This window comes from Lactuca saligna, chromosome 5, assembly GCF_052625555.1.
Source record: "Lactuca saligna cultivar CGN05327 chromosome 5, ASM5262555v1, whole genome shotgun sequence".
NCBI classification, from domain to species: Eukaryota; Viridiplantae; Streptophyta; class Magnoliopsida; order Asterales; family Asteraceae; genus Lactuca; species Lactuca saligna.
In genome coordinates, this window is record NC_136421.1 from 62910459 (window position 1) to 62929094 (window position 18636).

General features: G+C 33.0%; 1 protein-coding gene across 1 annotated transcript; it reads right to left on the reverse strand.

Moving 5' to 3' along the window:
* Positions 1 to 4020: 4020 nt before the first annotated feature.
* LOC144998458 (protein indeterminate-domain 14-like) lies at positions 4021 to 6718 on the reverse strand. The gene is made up of 3 exons (XM_078958216.1): positions 6292 to 6718; positions 5779 to 6178; positions 4021 to 5100 (listed from the first exon to the last, which is right to left on the reverse strand). The coding sequence occupies exons 1-3, from the start codon at positions 6389 to 6391 to the stop codon at positions 4452 to 4454; spliced, it is 1149 nt and encodes a 382-aa protein (XP_078814342.1). The 5' UTR covers positions 6392 to 6718; the 3' UTR covers positions 4021 to 4451.
* Between the last annotated feature and the right edge of the window lie 11918 nt (positions 6719 to 18636).

An 18636-nucleotide genomic window follows, 5' to 3' on the forward strand; every position in this document is an offset into this window, starting at 1 on the left:
ATCTAGCAGATCACATAACACAACATACTCTAACGGGATACCAACCTAACCGGTCACTAGCATAGCATCATCCTATATATCAGGATACTGACCTTAACCAGGTCTCTAACGAATACCATCCTAACTATCCGGATGCAACATATCAAAGCAATAACATAACAACAGACACCCGAATCTCAATCCGATAAAGGGCCGGCCTTGGTGCCTTAGACCCTGTTGATATAGTGAGGATAACTCACCTCGCAACTGCTGACTGAAAGGATAAGATCACGCTGCTGCAACCTCCGACCCGAACTCCAACACTGTCAATACCCAAAAGACTGAATCCAATAAATACCAATAATTACCAAATTACTCCTGGAAATCAACTGGTCAACCCTGGGTCAAAGTCAAAGTCAAGGTCTGCCCCTGAGTAAATCTACTCGCCGAGTCAACCCGATGACTCGCCGAGTCCTCATACACAGAACCTCCTTCAATTCACGACCCAACTCGCCGAGTCACCCCGAGACTCGCCGAGTCCAACAACTCTGAGCCCATTCGCACATAACTCACCGAGTCACAACACTTCCAAAAGAAACTTGGACCTTACGACCAGACTCGCCGAGTCCAAGAACAGACTCGCCGAGTCTACGACTATCTTTAACCTACTCGCCGAGTTGTTCTTCCAAATTGCCGAGTTCCAGTCTTTCTTCAAGCAACTCGCTGAGTCCACCCATGTGACTCGTCGAGTACCACCGGGTCTGAATCCATACAAAGGCTTTCCAAGCCATGCAGATGATCCAAACCATAGATCTACTCCTCCTAAGGCCATCAATCACGTAAAGTGGCAATCTTTACGTGAATCCAAGAAGATCTAGGCATTTTCACTCTAGGGTTTGGGTTTGGGACAAGATAGCTCCATCAACTACAGAAGAACAGGGACTTTAATGCTCTTAAGACCTTCTCTACTCCAGATCTGAGGTAGCAACCTCAGATCTATCCTTCAAACTCAAGATGCCACAAATCTAAGCTTCCCACACAATCCCAAAATGATGAATCTAGAAGAACACAGCCCAAGAACGAGATATTACCTCAAAATGAAGCCCCCAACAACAAGGAATCTGAATCTAAGCAAAGCCCTTTGATCCAAGACTCTTCTCCTTCAAGATTTCTTCAACAAGCACCTCCCCAAGCTCCAAATGTACTCCAATCTTCCACAATCACGCTTTCTAGGGTTTCTAGACTTTAAGGGAGATCAAAGAGGCTGGGGAGAGGGTATAATGTCCTTTAAATATGGCTCATCCCCCGTATTTAGGGTTTTCTCCACTCAGCACCTACTCGCCGAGTCCATCTTTGGACTCGCCGAGTAGGCCACTTGACACGCGACCAAAGTCGCGACCCTACTCGCCGAGTCCATCCATGGACTCGCCGAGTTGCCCTTCAAATTTACACTTTTAGCCCTTCAACTCTACTCTTGATATTTCTGGATGTTACATAAATATATTTATATAAGAAAATAAAGTTAAATCTTAAGTATGGCATCTCATAAAAATTAAAGATTAATAAAATGATGTTCTTATACTTTGAATTTTCATATAAAAATATAAAATAAAATTGATCTATTGTAGGTTAAATATTTTAAATAAAATCTAGACAACAAAACTATTTATACATTAAATAAAATATATTTACATGATAGTTAAACTTTATAAGTTAATTTTTTATATAAATATTATATTTTCTATGTTTTAGTTTTTTGTTTTTTGTTTTTTTTTTATTTATGGTAATTAATACAAGATTTAATAGGTTTATTTTACAAATTTCACAAATGGTTCTTGGAAAAAATGTCACAAATGGTCCTTAGCAAAGTTTCAAAAAATGGCATAAATTGTCTTTATCCAAAATTCTTTCAACTTAACGAATCCATATAACGGATATCCACACCAAAGACAGTTTGTATGCAAGGTTTGCTCCAAAGCGACTATCCATGCAAAATAATAATAATAATAATAATAATGACAACTATATTAGGGAAATTCGAAAAGGAATTACGACAATTTGTGAAATTTTGTCTTAATTAAATGACTGGTGTGAGTTGCGAGGAGATGCGATGTGCAAGGTGATTTCTCATTTAATCGTCTTTGCCACCTAATTAAAACATAAAATCAATTTCTCTGATGCACATGCTTAATTGATGCGTTGATTCACACTTAACGTTCAACATGTATTCAACCTTAATCGATTTCAGTCTCTAATGCTTCACACTCCTTTTTCTAATTTATATTATAAACGACTAATCTTCTAAGCTATTGTTCTTTATATTCACAAATCACTTATCAAAAATGCGATTATCTACAATACAATCTGTGACATGATCATTAAGGTAAATCTCAAAGTTCTTTGTTTTTTTGGAATTTTTCACTTATTTTTAATTCATGTTGTCTAAAAGTGTAAAATATTTTTAGTTTTGTTTGTTTGCATACGAATCCTCATGATTTAACATTCTGATTTATGCTCTAAAATTCTATTTTCACTTGTCTGTGTTCTGATTCAATTGAGGTGATTTATGTTCTAAAATTCTATTTTCATTTGTCTGTGTTCTGATTCCATTAAGGTAAATTCTGCTTTTTTATGTTTGTTTTGAAGTTGGCTGACTTTTTATTCAAGTGGCTAAAACCTTTTTATTTTTGTCACTTGCAACCTAAATCTCACTATTTAACATTTCGATTTCGGGTCTCAAACTATCACAATGACAACCGGGTTTTCTTGTGACATTGAGGTAAAACATCATCAAAATGTTATCTGACTTTTTATTCTAATTCTTGTTTGTTTATAAATTACCAACTACAAACTTTTTATTTATTTTTCTTCAATTATTCTGATTTTTTGTTTGGTTGTAGCTTCAAGTCTTCAATAATAAAGCACCATTTTGATTCAAAGGTAAAACATCATCAATGTTTCTCATTTTAAGGTGTGTTCTTCTCTTCTGTGTTTGTTGTGGATGTTGCAATCGCGTTTCACTATATACTAGAACTAAACAATTGAAGTATTTTGAAAGTACTTTTGGATTTTTATATGGTTCAAAGAATTTAAAGACAATAGATGAAAATAAACTTAATGAATGTTGTATAAAGTTTGCAATTACGTTTTCTTATGACATTTTTTATGATATTGATTCAAGTGAACTTTTTAAAAAAATAAAATAAAAGTGTCGCAAATGACTCTATCGATCGAATAATATAGAGTTTGTGGTTGAAAATTTGAAATTTATTAAAGTTGCTGATTATTATCCGAATACTTTTATTGCATATAGAATCCTATTAATTATTTTTATAACTGTTGCATTTGAAGAAATAAGTTTTTAAAACTTGAAGTTATTGAAGAGTTACTTAAGTCTGTCGATGTCACATGAAATGTTGAACGGATTAGTTATTCTATAAATAGAGAAACATATGTTAAACAAGATCGATTTTGAAGATAATATTATTAATTTTGCATTTTAAAAGGTAGAAGAAGATTTTTTTTTATGTACATGGATTTTTATAATCGAAAATGTTATATATTTAGAAGGTAGTAGAAGTAAATTTTCTTTTAATTTTTGAATTAATATAAAAACATTGATGATACTCGAGTATTTTAAGGAAATTTTTTTCCGTGTTAGACCTAAAATATGTTTAGAACAAAAATGTAAAGTGTGTATGATGAATATTTCCTGTGAATGGTGTGGAGATGACATGAGATGATATAACAACCAAAATGGTGTCGAAATTGTGACACATAGGTGGAGCCTAGTTTATAAACCACGTACTCAAAGTTAATTGGTGACACCAGATTCTCAGACATTAACATGCATATTTGTCACCTTTTTCTTTCCATAAAGACAAACTAAAAACACAAACGATGAACTTATCAAGGCTGCAAGAACCCTTTAATTATGATGGCTGCCATGATAAGATTTCAGAAGCTCCTTCCTTTCGTAATTTTAAATAGCTGTAATTAGATGGGTACCACATTAATCCTTTTGGTTTTTTATTTTGGGAATGAATAAACAAACTAATACATTGATAGTTATAAAATAACTTAACCTAATACATAAGCTCTAGAGATCAATGCCTTGATCATTTAATCCTCATTTTATGGAATTAATTATGTATAGTGCCAAAACAGATCAGCTGCAGCTTGACCTCTAAATAAATGAAAGAGGAAGGAGATGTAGGTACATATTACACCAATATATACCTATTGTGGAATCTATTTTTTTTCTTTTTTTCTTATTTTCTTTTTTCTCATCAGAATGAAAAGACATGAATGGAATCATCTATAAACACACGTACAGTTGAGAGAGAGAGAGAGAGAGAGAGAGAGAGAGAGAGAGAGAGAGAGAGAGAGAGAGAGAGAGAGAGAGAGAGAGAGAGAGAGAGAGAGAGAGAGAGAGAGAGAGAGAGAGAGAGAGAGAGATTTGCTTGGAAAAACTAATAGTCACCTTCTCCTTCAGTTACTGCTGAAGACATGTAACTCAAACCAAACGAGGTATCATCAGCTATAGTGGTTGAAGCTTTATTACTAGCAGCTTGGAAACGTTGCTTACAAGAATGACAAGTGACCTCTAAAATGGTCAAGTTGATTTTCTTTGCAACTTGTTCTTGCTGACGTTTAGCTCTCTCTAATTCTCCTTGAGCTTGTTGCCTAATTCTCTTCGCATTCGCGAATTCTAACTCCGCCATTTGAATCTGCCTCTTCGCTTGCTGCCTCGACTCATCTGCAAATGCCTTTTCAGTCATAGCCATGTTCATCTTTTTTTCTTCATCTGTATGAAAGCTAACTTCGGTGCCAATTGAAAGCTTCAAATGGGTTTCATGGTTGTTCTTCAGTTCAAATAACGACGACGATGGTAGGAGCTGAAGTTCTATATTCTTTTCTTGAGGTTGTGAATGGGAAGGTTTGTGGTGATAATGGATTTGTTGCATTCTTGGCATTACTCTTAAAATGTTCAAATTTGCGTCGTTTGAGGGACTAGTGCTTGATGCGTTGCTAGGCGAACATATACGCTGGAATACTCTTAAATCCGGGTGAGCATGTCTGACCACACAAGCATCTTGATGCTCGATGAAACTCTCAACTCTATACAGACAAATGAGTGAAATCATTAAAAGCTCCAATATTATATAAATAAAATAAACGAAAATTGTTCTTGAAAAACACAAAGATTTAATCAAAGGAAGATTCAAAGCTTCGTCAATCGTCACGTAGGTGATATATAGGTCTACGATGAAGCACACAGTATACATGAGAAGGATTGGAGCAAATGGATATTTTATTAGATTATGACTTTTTAATGTTTATTAATTAAATTTAAACAAAATTTGAACTGGTCCAACGTTTGATCTGTGTCTTTTATTAAAGAGCCAATGTTTCAATAAAAGAATCGAATAAATTCCTCTAAATCGTAAAGTTTTAGATAATATATATAGACAAAAAGATGAGATCATAGATCCTCGGAACTTGTTCAAATGTAGTGTTATTGTATATTGCAGGTAGTCAAACTGCAATAATATTTATAGACACATTTTCATCCACAAAAGCGTCACTAGAAACCAAAAACATTCAATGTTAAAGAACTTATTATGGCGGAGCTTATTAATTCGTTAAGCTACGGATTTTCAGATAAGAAGCATTCAGGAATTTTGGTTTCTTATCCCATGTTTCTGAAAACTATGCATGATGACACAAAAAAATCAAAAGAATATGAGATCAGTAAATAAAAAATGACTAAAATAGGCTATATATGTATATACTAACCTGGAAAAAACTCGACCACAATCACAAGAATGGCCTCTAGTGCCACAAGTTTTGAGATGAGCTTTAAAATCAGATTGAACAGCATAACCCTTTGAGCACTTGTTACAAACCCACTGTTTATTGTTACTATGTTTCCTGCGAAAGTGTTTCTTGATTCCTACGAGGTCACCGAGAGCATGGCAAGGGTCATGATGCAAGCAGCTAGGCTCCGGGCATACGAAAACTCGTTTCTTTACCTCCGGCGACTCCCTCTTCAGTAACTTCCATGGTACTTTGTGTCGCCTTCGGTGCATCTGAAGATTCTGGTCCCGTTGGAAGCCTTGGTTACAGATCTCACACACGTATCGGTCTGACTCCAGCAAAGTTTTGGGAGACAAGGACACAACCTCAGCATCTGGATCTGAAAATGTAATGAAATATCATAACTTTGTCTTCGGAAGAATTGATTCTTAAAGCTACGTGTACTTCAGCATAAATGAATATGAGAAGTGACGAGTGAGGAAATATGGGTACCTGGAGTACCGGCGGGACGTCTTTTTCTTTTGGAAGAAAGAGCATGATCTGATGAAGTTGGAGGTGGTGCAGGAGTGAGGTGATGGTGGGTTTCTAACATGTCGTGTATAGTAGGTTTTAGTGGGTTGTGTCCTTTATCTTACAGATGAAGCTACCAATCGATCAATATGGTTTCGGTTATGTACAGAAGCTGGAAATGGGCTTAGTTGTTTGAACTTTGCATCAGCTTTATTCATGAGAGAGAGAGAGAGAGAGAGAGAGAGAGAGAGAGAGAGAGAGAGAGAGAGAGAGAGAGAGAGAGAGAGAGAGAGAAGGTTGCTTTGTGAAATCAACTTTCTTTTAAGCTTTAAAACCATTAAGCTTTTTCAATGAACTTTCTTTGCTTTTCACTTATTGACCCCTCACCTCGAGCATGCAAGGTTGAGCCTAGTCTTCTGTACAAAGGTATAGAATACATACACAAAGCACACACCATATGTGCGTGTGGGGTTTGGAGAGAGTATATGATCAAGGTTTAGGCCATTTCCAATGGGAGTTCAATAATGAGGAGTTTAATCTCATTAAATTTCTATCGTAGGAAAATAACTAGGATTCAATGGAATGAGGAGTTCAATCCTCATTGAACTCTAATCCTCATTGAACTTTATATTCTCTCTCCTCACACACACACACATATATATATATATATATATATATATATATATATATATATATATATATATATATTATTTTTTATTTTTTATTTTAAATTAATGTTAATTTTAATTGTAGTTTTTAATTTTTAATTTCATGCTAATTGATTTTTTTTAAAAATAACAATAAATAAAAAGAAAATGATAAATGATGTGACAATCCATTAAATTGTATAGAGTTTAATTGGTAAAGTTGTATAGTAAGTGCAATATATATGTGTCAATCCATGAGTTCAATGCATTGGAGATGATCTTACTACCAATATAAAGGTTTCATCGTGGATTTAACTTTTTTTTTTAATATATATATATATATATATATATATATATATATATATATATATATATATATATATATATATATATATATATAACAAATATACTCCTAAATTATTTTTACATTATTTCATATATATATATATATATATATATATATATATATATATATATATATATATATATATATCCGCCGTAGGACTTTAACCTTCGATCTAAGAAAAAAAAAGAGCAACTTTAGACACCGTTGGGTTAAAAACTCATTGATACTTATTTTAGTTATCATCATAGTTTGTTATCAACTTGATTGTGTAGGATTTGTATTTTAATATCAAGAAAAAAAATCATGAAACTAGTATCTTTGCATGAATGTCATTTAGAAATTTAGAAATTAGAGATGTTAATTAAAAGAGTTGAAATAATTATAGTGAATGGATTGAGAAGTAGAGATTGATCGAGATTTTTCTCTCATCTTGTATCTTACATAAGCTTACTTCTATAAGTTTTATTATTTTTATGTATTTATTTATGGTTTTACTTATTGACCTTTCCCCTTCTCACATAAGTGAGTACATTGTCTCTTCCTTTATTTACTCTTCTTATATTTACTTTTAACGAAAATGTCATTATAGTACAATGAACTTACGTGTTTGGTCCGATTTGATAATTTATGTTTTTTGGTGCAATATGCCATCTAACATTTACTGTACATGTCAATGAAGCATTTATCATTAGTTTTTGAACATTCTTCCATTAACCAGTTATTCAAGATTACACAAATGACCCAGATGGTTTAAAATTCTTTCGTAGTTAATCCATTACTAACATTGTTCATCATCAACACCAACATTCATTTCCGGCAACCACTATCGTTCACCTTTGATAACCCCCATGATACTGGTAATGTTGCCATGTAGAGCTAAGAGGAGGAGGTTGGAGATACCACTTGGAGTTTCTCATTTTCCTTCTTGTTCAATTAAACCATAACCATCATAAATTTAAACCAAAAAACTCTAAAGGTATCGTATGTATTTCTAACGTTGGCGACCTGTTGGTAGCACGCTTTTAGCGCCAACCACCATATCAAACCATTCAGAGGTCCTAGCGCTACTTGTGAAACTCGTCTATCTCAATCCTTCTTACTCTATGTCAAATACAAACACTAACATACCATTATGCAAGTTGTATCCATGTTTTCACTACCAATTCCTAATCTCTGGTCTTATTTTATCTTGAATGTAAACCCTAAGAGTTGCTACGTTCCACGTTCCTAAGATTTATAGTCTTTTGTAGTCTTTTTTTAGAACCGATTGCACAAAGAATAAAATAAATATGGGTGATAATGGTGATAGTAATATAAAACATGTCAATCAGATTTTTCCAATTACTCCAACCATCCATATTCTCCAAAGTGCTCAAGTAATTATTGATTATTTTGATTTCATCGCAATCATGAGGGGAGGCAAAGTTCTCGTCTGTCTGTCTCTCTCTCTCTCTCTCTCTCTCTCTCTCTCTCTCTTCTATGTTTCATGTTTATGCGTATATTTTCATTTTCCTCAATCTTACATCTATGTGTGTTGAGTCCGTCTTCAATTTGGATTCACAACAATAACTAAAACCAAAGATTCCATGATGAACTTCTTGAGATGCACACTAAATGTTCGAAACAATGCCCATATGTAATTGTTACCGTAAATAGGAGAATTTTACACCTCTAACGATGCTTACTCTCTAGTCCTAAAAAGCTTACTCGCAGATGATGATTTTTCTAGTTTTGAAGTTATTCGAAGATGGCTTTGAGCCTACACCGACTTTCAAATGGTCCCTAGATTCCCACCATGGAGCACTTACAGTTAAGTTGATACTAGCACTACAATCATATAGTGGACCAGACCAAGATATTCTTTCACCCATGATACCTTAAATATTCAAGCAAAGGGTGGAGACAAGAACTATGCATTGAAGGTATCCACAAGTTTATGGACGGAGCACCAACAGCCATGGCTAAATTTAGTGATATGGTTGATGAGGTTTCATCCTCTTCTATGTAAATTGTAACCAAAAAAGGACGAGTTCAAATCTTTAGAGAGACAATTAAGACTTGACGGAGATGAAATGTGGTTGTTGTCGAAGGTGAACGATGGTGGCTGTCGGAAATGAACGGTGAAACCGGTGATGAACAATGCTAGTAAGAGACCGACTACGAAAGAAATTTAAATCATATGGCACATTCATATGATTTAGAGTAACTAGTTAGTGGAGAAATTGTTTAAAAACTAACGATAATAGTTTAATTGACATATATAGTAAAAGTTAGATGACCTATTGCACAAAAAAGAAAAAAAAAACATAAATTGTCAAATCGGGCGAAACAAATAAGTTCATCGTGTTATAATATCATTTTTTCTTTACTTTTACTATCTCTATATTTATTCGTATTTAACTTGCTGAACTTTGCCATTCTTCCTCATGTGCATTTTTTGTACATCTAACAAGATCCTTATTCAGACACACACCCCTTTATTTTTTATTGACATTTTTGTACATAGGGCTGATATGCAAAGATCTTTAGTTTGGTTGCGATAAAAATTTATTTATGTATTTATTATTATTATTTATTTTTAAAGACATATATATATATATATATATATATATATATATATATATATATATATATATATATATATATATATATATATATATATAAGATGCTATTTCTAAACAATATAGTTCAAGATAACTATTTTTCTTACAATATATTGATTTGAAACTCCAACAAATTTTCAACTTTCAATAAATTAATCATTAGCTGCGAAGAGTTTTTAACTTATATATTAGTTTTCAACTAATTAGTTACAATTTTCTCATTTATTGAACTTAATATACTTATTATATCTAGTTTATGTAGATTATATTGCTAGAGTTTGTAGAATAATAAAGAGAGAGATGACTAAGAACATACAAATCTCAATTTTGAGATGAATGTTCATTATAGTATGAGAAAGATGAATGTTCATACTTTTTTTATTGTACATATGATTTTTTATTACGGAATTGTAAGTTCAATGAATATAATGAATGTAATATATGTTGGTCGAAAAATTTTGTATTCCATATTTTTATTTATAATTGTTCTATTCTATAATCGTTATATATATATATATATATATATATATATATATATATATATATATATATATATATATATATATATATATATATATATATATATATATATATATATATGTGTGTGTGTGTGTGTGTGTGTGTGTGTTCAAATTTTTCACTATCTATTGTGTGCATTTATGATTGATTCTGGAACAATCATTTTAGTTATTTTAAAAAAGTAATTAATGCATATTAAATGCTGAAGATGTAACTAATATTTATTATATCTTCAACATGTAATATGCATTAATTACTTTCTTAAAATAACTAAAATAATTGGTCCAGAATCAGTCATACACGTATACAATAGATAGTGAAAACAAAATAACCTAACAATATATATATATATATATATATATATATATATATATATATATATATATATATATATATATATATACCAAATAAATGTTTAAAAAAATATATTCTAACGTATCTAAAAACATATAAAATTTTCACATAGCTTATTTCAACTATATAAATTTGTAAATTGCATAACACGCGGAATTGCGTCTACTATAACTTATAAAAAAAGATCAATATGGTTCAAATATAACTTTTATCTTTAATCATATTGATTCGATACTCAACTTTTACAACATCTTCTACTTAATTGTCTTTATCAGTATTTATTTGTAACTCTAAAAAATTTCAAAATTTTCAACTTAATTAAATGATTAATTGCAATCTTTTACGTATCCATTATTGATTACTTATATTTTCATCTCATTTTTGCCTATATAATATTCTAAGAATTAGATTGAGAGAAGAATGTAGAGAAGATATTCATGTTAATGTGTGTTGTATTGATGAATTATGAATTACACATATATACAGAGTATAAAGGCTACCTGTCTAACTGTTAACTCTAACTAACATCTAACAGCTAGAGTTAAACTAACTGTACATTGATTAAGCTAACTATGGTGTAACAAACTAAACTGAATTGACACGTGCTGACTGATCTGAGTTTTAATATGCCCCCCTCAAGTTAAACCTTGGTGAATATCTCTAAGGTTTAACTTGAATAACAAATTCTGAAATTGTGGTTGACATAATGCTTTTGTAAAAATATCAGCAGCCTGCTCCTTTGTTGAAATGTGTTTTGGTCTAACAAATCCTATCTTATATTGATCACGAACCAGATGATAATCAATATCAAGATGCTTCGTCCTTTCATGAAAGATGGGATTTTCTGTAATATGAATCGTTGCCTTATTATCACACCATAATGTCACGGGAATATGCATCTTGATCTTCAAATCTCTAAGGATGTAACTGATCCACAAGAGCTCACAAACTGTTGCTGCTAGGCTCCTATATTCTGCTTCGCATGATGATCTAGACATTGTTTTCTGTTTCTTAGTCTTCCATGAAATTAAAGAAGAACCAAGAAATATACAGTATCCTGTTAGTGATCTTCTAGTATCTTTGCATGAAGCCCAGTCAGAGTCACTATAGGCTGAAATTGTTATATCTGAAGACTTTTTATCGAAAAACAACCCTTTTGAAGGAGTTCCTTTCAAGTACTTTAGCACTTGTAATGCAGCTTTCCAATGTGTATCTGTTGGTGAGTGCAAGAACTGACTTAATTGTTGAACAACATGGCTTATATCTGGTCTTGTAAAGTTCAAATATAGCAATTTTCCAACTAATTTTCTGTACTTCTCTGGTTCCTTCATAAGCACTCCTCCTTCTATACTTAAATGCATGTTCTTGATTGATGGTGTTGAGGCTGGTTTAGCTCCAATTAATCCAACTTCAGATAATATATCAAGAACATATTTTCTTTGATTAACATATAATCCTTCCTCTGTTTTTAATAGCTCAATACCCAAGAAGTAACTAGCATTTCCAAGGTCTTTTATTGTGAAAGCTTTGTGTAAGTAATCTTTAACTTCATCAATCTTGTCTTGATTAGGTCCAGTTATTAAAACATCATCTACATATACCACTAAAGCAATGAATGATTGATTCTCACCTTTTGTGAATAAGCAATGATCATGTGAAGAATGTTGGAATCCAAAATCCAAGAGTTTGTTATAAAACTCTATATGTCATTGCCTACTTGCCTGTTTGAGACCATAAAGTGACTTATTCAGCTTGCAAACCTCTCCTTTCTTTGCTTTCTCATATCCTTGTGGTGGTTGCATATACACTTCTTCATCCAGAAGACCATGCAAAAATGCATTGTTGATATCTAATTGGTGTAAATTCCGTCCTTTTGAAGTAGATAAAGCTAATAAGATCCTAACAGTGACCACTTTTGCAACCGGAGAGAAACTATCAAGGTAATCAATTCCATAAGTTTGATTATAACCTTTTGCTACGAGTCATGCCTTGTATCTCTCTACTGTCCCATTAGGTTGTAATTTGACCTTATAAACCCACTTTGATCCAATTGGTTTCTTGCCCGGTGGTAGGGTTATAATGGTCCAAGTTTGATTTTCTTCCAAAGCTATAATTTCTTTATTCATAGCATCAACCCATTCTGGGTATTGACATGCTTCAGCATAATTTGATGGTTCTTTGATTTTTGAAATAGATGTTAGGAAGCTTTTATGGGTTTGAGTTAAAAGGGCAGAATGGTAATATGGAAAAGTAGGAGGGTAATGAGGAGATGTAAATTTCTTTGAATTTGGAGGTTGAGTAGGTTCTGAACTGTTAGTATCACAATGCATAACATAATCTTTATGCCATGATGGTTGTTTTCTTAGTCTTGTTCCTGCTCTAAGATTTTGAACTTCAGGGGTATTATTGGAATTTTCAAAAAATTCTTCAATTTCTTCACTGCTTGTTTCTTCTTCTAATGGTGCTTCAAAATTTTCATTTTCATTGATGAGATCAATATCATCTGAGTTGTAATCATGAGAAGGAATAAAATCTTGAGTTTGAACTTCAAAATCTTGTCCCTGTTCTTGTACTATATTTGGTAATACAATGTTTTCGCCCAACACGATTTCCTTTGCATTTTTGTATGGAAAAAGAGATTCATAGAAGATGACATCTCTAGACATAATAATCTTCTTTTCTTTCAAATCATATAACTTGTAAGCTTTTTGACCATGATTGTAACCAATGAAACAACACATGACAGCTCGAGGTTCAAATTTTGTTTTATGAGGAATAGTATGGTTGCAAAACATAAACAACCAAATACTTTGAGATTATTGTATGATGGGGTTTTATTGTGAAGTTTTTGAAAAGGTGTTTCCCAATTAAGCACTTGAGAAGGAAGGATATTTATGATGTAAGTTGCCATAAGAATAGCATGACCCCAGAAATGAATGGGCAATTTTGAATGAAACAATAGTGACCTGGCAACTTGTAAAAGATGTTGGTGTTTTCTCTCAACTCTTCCATTCTATTGAGGATAATAAGAAACAGTCCTTTGATGAACTATTCCTAAAGATGAGAAAAGGTGTTGACAATTATAATTGACAAACTCAGTTCCATTATCTGTTCTTATAACTTTGATAGTTGTTTGGTACTGATTAGAAACATGGCTAAAAAAATCAGATAAGGTTGAATGCACAAAAGTTTTGTCTCTTAGTAGAAAAGTCCATGTTGACCTTGAAAAATCATCAACAATGGTTAAAAAATAAGAAGCCCCTGTAATTGGTTTTGGATTTATATGGTCCCCAAAGATCCACATGAATGAGTTGAAAAACAGAAATAGCAGATGAGTCACTACTTGGAAAAGGAAATCTTTGTTGCTTTGCTTGATGGCATGGAACACAAGGAGACATTTCATTGATAGTTTTCATTGGTATAAAACTCAAATGACTCAATACAGACTCAGAACTATGACCCAATCTTTTATGCCATACAGAATAACTATCTTTATTTTTAGCTTTAACAGCATTACACACATTGGAAGCAAAGAAAGACTCTATACTGGTAGAATTTAAACTGGAATTATATAAAACATATAGATTTCCCATGATTTTGCCACGAGCAACAATTTTAGCAGTTTGAAGGTCCTGCAAAACACAATAGGTAGGAAGAAAAATGAAAGCAACATGAGCAGAAGTTGCTAAACCTTTTACAGATAAAAGATTGCATGTGAATTCAGGCACATGTAGAACATTTGTGAGTATCAGTCGAGAATTAAGAGTGATTGAACCAGTATGAGTTACAGATTTTATAGAACCATCAGGTAAAAATATGGGAGTGTAAGTAGATACAGGGGTAGAATTGTCAATAGAGGATAATTGTGCACACATATGAGCTGTGGCACCTGTATCCAATATCCATGTTCTATTATTAAACTGATTACTCTTAAGAGAGTTCAAAAGAGATATGTTTATACCTGCAAAATCTCCAAAGTGAGACATATTTGCAAAGTTAACATCAGACTTCTGATTCGATTTGATGAATTGGCTGAACTGTTGAAGAAGTTGATTCATAGACTCTTCATTATTCAAGTTTGAATTCACACTTTGATTGATCTCAACACCATTATCAGTCAAAGGATTATTACTTTGTAGATAGAAAGAATTGAAAGGAACATTGGCCATGTGTGCTGAATTAGAAGTATTCTTCTTCTTTTCTTTGAGTTCCTTATACCAATCTGGATAACCGTGTAACTTGAAACACACATCCTTTGTATGTCCAGTAATTTTACAAAAATCACAGTAACGATCAGCATTATTTCTTGTTTTTGAATCATTTTTAGACTTTTGCGGAAATGACTTCTTCATGTATTGATTTGAACCAGACGATCTTGCAAGCATTGCAGACATTTCAACAGAGTTTGAAAATTTTATTTGGATTTCCTTTTGTTTTTCAACACTTAATGCCATGGAGTAAGCTTTGTAAACAATTGGTAGAGGATCTAAAACAAGAATTTGATTGCGTAGGCCATCATACGAATCATTTAATCCCATAAGGAATTGCATCAATCTTGTAGAAGATGTGAAATCTGAAATAGCCTTAGACGAACAACATGTACATTGAGGTAATTGAACGAGACAATTCAATTGATCCCAAAGTTGTTTAAGTTTCGTATAATACTTTGATAACGAAGAATCACCTTGAGAAATCGAAGCTATTTGTCGTTGTAATTGATATATGAGAGGACCATTGCTTTCTCCAAAATGTTCTTCCAGTTCATCCCAGAGTTCTTTAGCTGTTGTTGTGAATATGAATGCTCCAACGATTTCTTTTGAAATTGCATTTAATATCCAAGATCTGACCATGCAATCATTGCTTATCCATTCATCAAGCTCTGTTCCTATTGATTCTGGTCGTTTTGATTCACCATTGATGAATCCAGTCTTCTTCTTAGCTCCAAGTGCAAGTTGGATCGAAAACTCCCACTGCATGTAATTCTCATTGCCATTCAGCATATTTGAAACTAAAAACATGTTTGAATCATTTCCCTTCGCAGTAGAAGAAGAAATGTTGGTAGGATTAAAAGATGAAGATGAATTGACATTCATGTCAACGGTTGGATCAGAATTCATGATTAGAACAAGAATCAATTAGAAGAAATGGATCGTAAAGTGCTCTGATACCATTCTAAGAATTAGATTGAGAGAAGAATGTAGAGAAGATATACATGTTAATGTGTGTTGTATTGATGAATTATGAATTACACATATATACAGAGTATAAAGGCTACATGTCTAACTGTTAACTCTAACTAACATCTAACAGCTATAGTTAAACTAACTGTACATTGATTAAGCTAACTATGGTGTAACAAACTAAACTGAATTGACACGTGCTGACTGATATGAGTTTTAATATAATAATATTATCTTCCATTCTTGGTCATGCATATTTTCTTATCTCCACTTTTCGGTTTTTAATAATGAAATGTATCTCATAAACTTCTTTAGAATTGATATTGTTTATTCGTAAACAAAAATACAAAATTTAGTGCACTTCATAAACAAATTTGTAAAGGTGACTTCTTATCCGTCGCAAGAGACCTCTCCCCTTTCATTCGGTCTAAAGTTAATGAAAAGGCCAAATTAGGGATAATGACTTAAAAGGGTAATATATTTTTCGATTTGTACACATTTGGTCACTGAGTTTTTTCGTTCACATTTACCCTTCAACTTGTTGAACTGTACACATTCAGTCCTTATGACCGATTACTTCAGGTTAGCTGGGAAAAATGATATAATAGAGTAATATATTTTTCATTTTGCACACATTTAATCCTTAATATTTTTGTACACATTTAGTCCTTAATATTTTTTTGTTTCAAAATAAGTCATTTTTGTTTTTGTACACATTCAGTACTTATTAATGTTTTCTTTAGGTTTTTCTTACGACATCTTACGTGGGACAATCATTGATGAAGTGTGTGAGGCTGTTGATGTTTATGTGTAATGCCTCATTTTCACAACCAAAAAGTTTCATTTTTAAATAAGGCAAAACTCCCTAATTATAAATCCATTATTAAGAAAAAATGTTTATTCCAAAATACATTTATCGAAAATCAGAGTAATATAAGAAAATGTGTAATCCACAATAATGTTGATGAGTGTGTATAGTCATGCATTCGCCTTCCCATGGCCAACGATAGAACCTGAAAACATAAACAACTGGGTAAACACAAAGTTTAGTAAGTTTTCCCCAAAATACCCAACACAAGAAACGTATATTCATGCATAACGGACCCACACTCATTAGATTGGTATACCTTAGCCCAATTAGTCATCGGACTGGAATGCCAACATGCAACAGGTCCAATCAGTCATCGAACTAGAATACTCAGGGTTTGTTGGCATGACGCCTTAATCCAACTGCTCTTCTCGAGTCTTCGTGCCTACAACTTATAGCCGGCCCGCACTAAGTATCTTGACCTACAACATATAGCAGGACCACCTGAAAGTATCCCACCACCATATGGCTATCACACATAAGATGTCGTGAGAAAAACCTAAAGAAATCATTCATAAGTATTGGATGAATAAAAAAAAAATGACTTATTTTGCAATAAAAAAAATATTAAGGATTAAATGTGTAAAAAAAATATTAAGGACTAAATGTGTACAAAGTGATAAATATATTACCCTATTAAGTCATTTTTACTGGCTAACCTTGTGACAACCCAAAATTCCCATTTTGAACAAACCATATCAAGCCAATAGATGTAGATTAGTTACAGTGAAAATTCAGACTCCGAGTGTTAGTTAGGCAGTTTTCAGGATTTACACTTAAGAAGATATTAGGAGAGTGGTTGCACTAGGGTTTTGTGCAACACTATTATTCCATTACTCTAGGACATTAGAGTTCGTTCCAGGAATAAAAATATTTTCTGCCAAAAATATTTCAGGACTATAAATAGAATTCTGAACCAAATTGGTTCATTAGTTGAATTCCAATTAGAGAAAAGCCAAATTCTCTCTCACGGATCTTCGGGTTTTTATACCAAAACGTGAGTAACTCTTTCTAGTAGTGTTAGAAAGCTTATTATGTGCTTATAACATGATTTAGATGGCTAAATCATTAGATCTAGGAGTTTACTCCCCAAGGTGTTCTTGGGCGGTAAACTCCCGAAACCGAGCCTAGATTGTTCCTTGTGTTATGCTACTACCCTAGACTCATTTGTATATGTATTTAGGATAAGAAAAAAATCAAGAAATACAAACACATGGGAGTTCACGGCCCAAGAGCAATCTTAGGCCGTAAACTCCATTGTAATGGACAAAAGGGTGTTTTTAAGACACCTAAAGCCCTAGACCTTTACATGAAATTGTTTCCGACTTAATTGAAGGACCAAAGCACACCAAAATCACCTACCAAAGTGAGTTTACGGCCAAGACATGGTTCTCGGGCCGTAAATATGAAAGAAGGGCACCAAAGTGTGCCTAATGTCTTCATATGCTTGGAATAAAAGCCTAGAACTTATACCACCTATGCTTGAGACTTGAAAGCATCAAAAACACACCATACTTAGAGTTTACGGCCGTAAACTCTAAGGGGAATGGCCTTAGGGCCGTAAACTCCTAAATGGAGTGTTTCTAGACCTTAAACCCTTCCAAGGACTTAGCCACCAAGTTGGAATATATCTAGGAATCATTTGGGACTTCAAAACACACCATACCCCCATGGTTGGGAGTTTACGGCTGTAAACTCAAGAGTTTACAACCGTAAGCTCCATGTGTGATGATATATGGGGAGTAAACTCATATATAGGGTCCTTTGGAACCCTAAACACAAGTGCCTTGTCCCACATTAGCTTAGATGC

What these genes read in the sequence shown, in the direction of transcription:
- LOC144998458 (XM_078958216.1), bottom strand. Translation starts at nt 6,391, where the DNA reads ATGTTAGAAACCCACCATCACCTCACTCCTGCACCACCTCCAACTTCA. An exon ending in ACGTCCCGCCGGTACTCCAG is followed by an intron (nt 6,179 to 6,291) that starts GTACCCATATTT and finishes TTACATTTTCAG; the next exon opens with ATCCAGATGCTGAGGTTGTG. An exon ending in TGTGGTCGAGTTTTTTCCAG is followed by an intron (nt 5,101 to 5,778) that starts GTTAGTATATAC and finishes TTGTCTGTATAG; the next exon opens with AGTTGAGAGTTTCATCGAGC.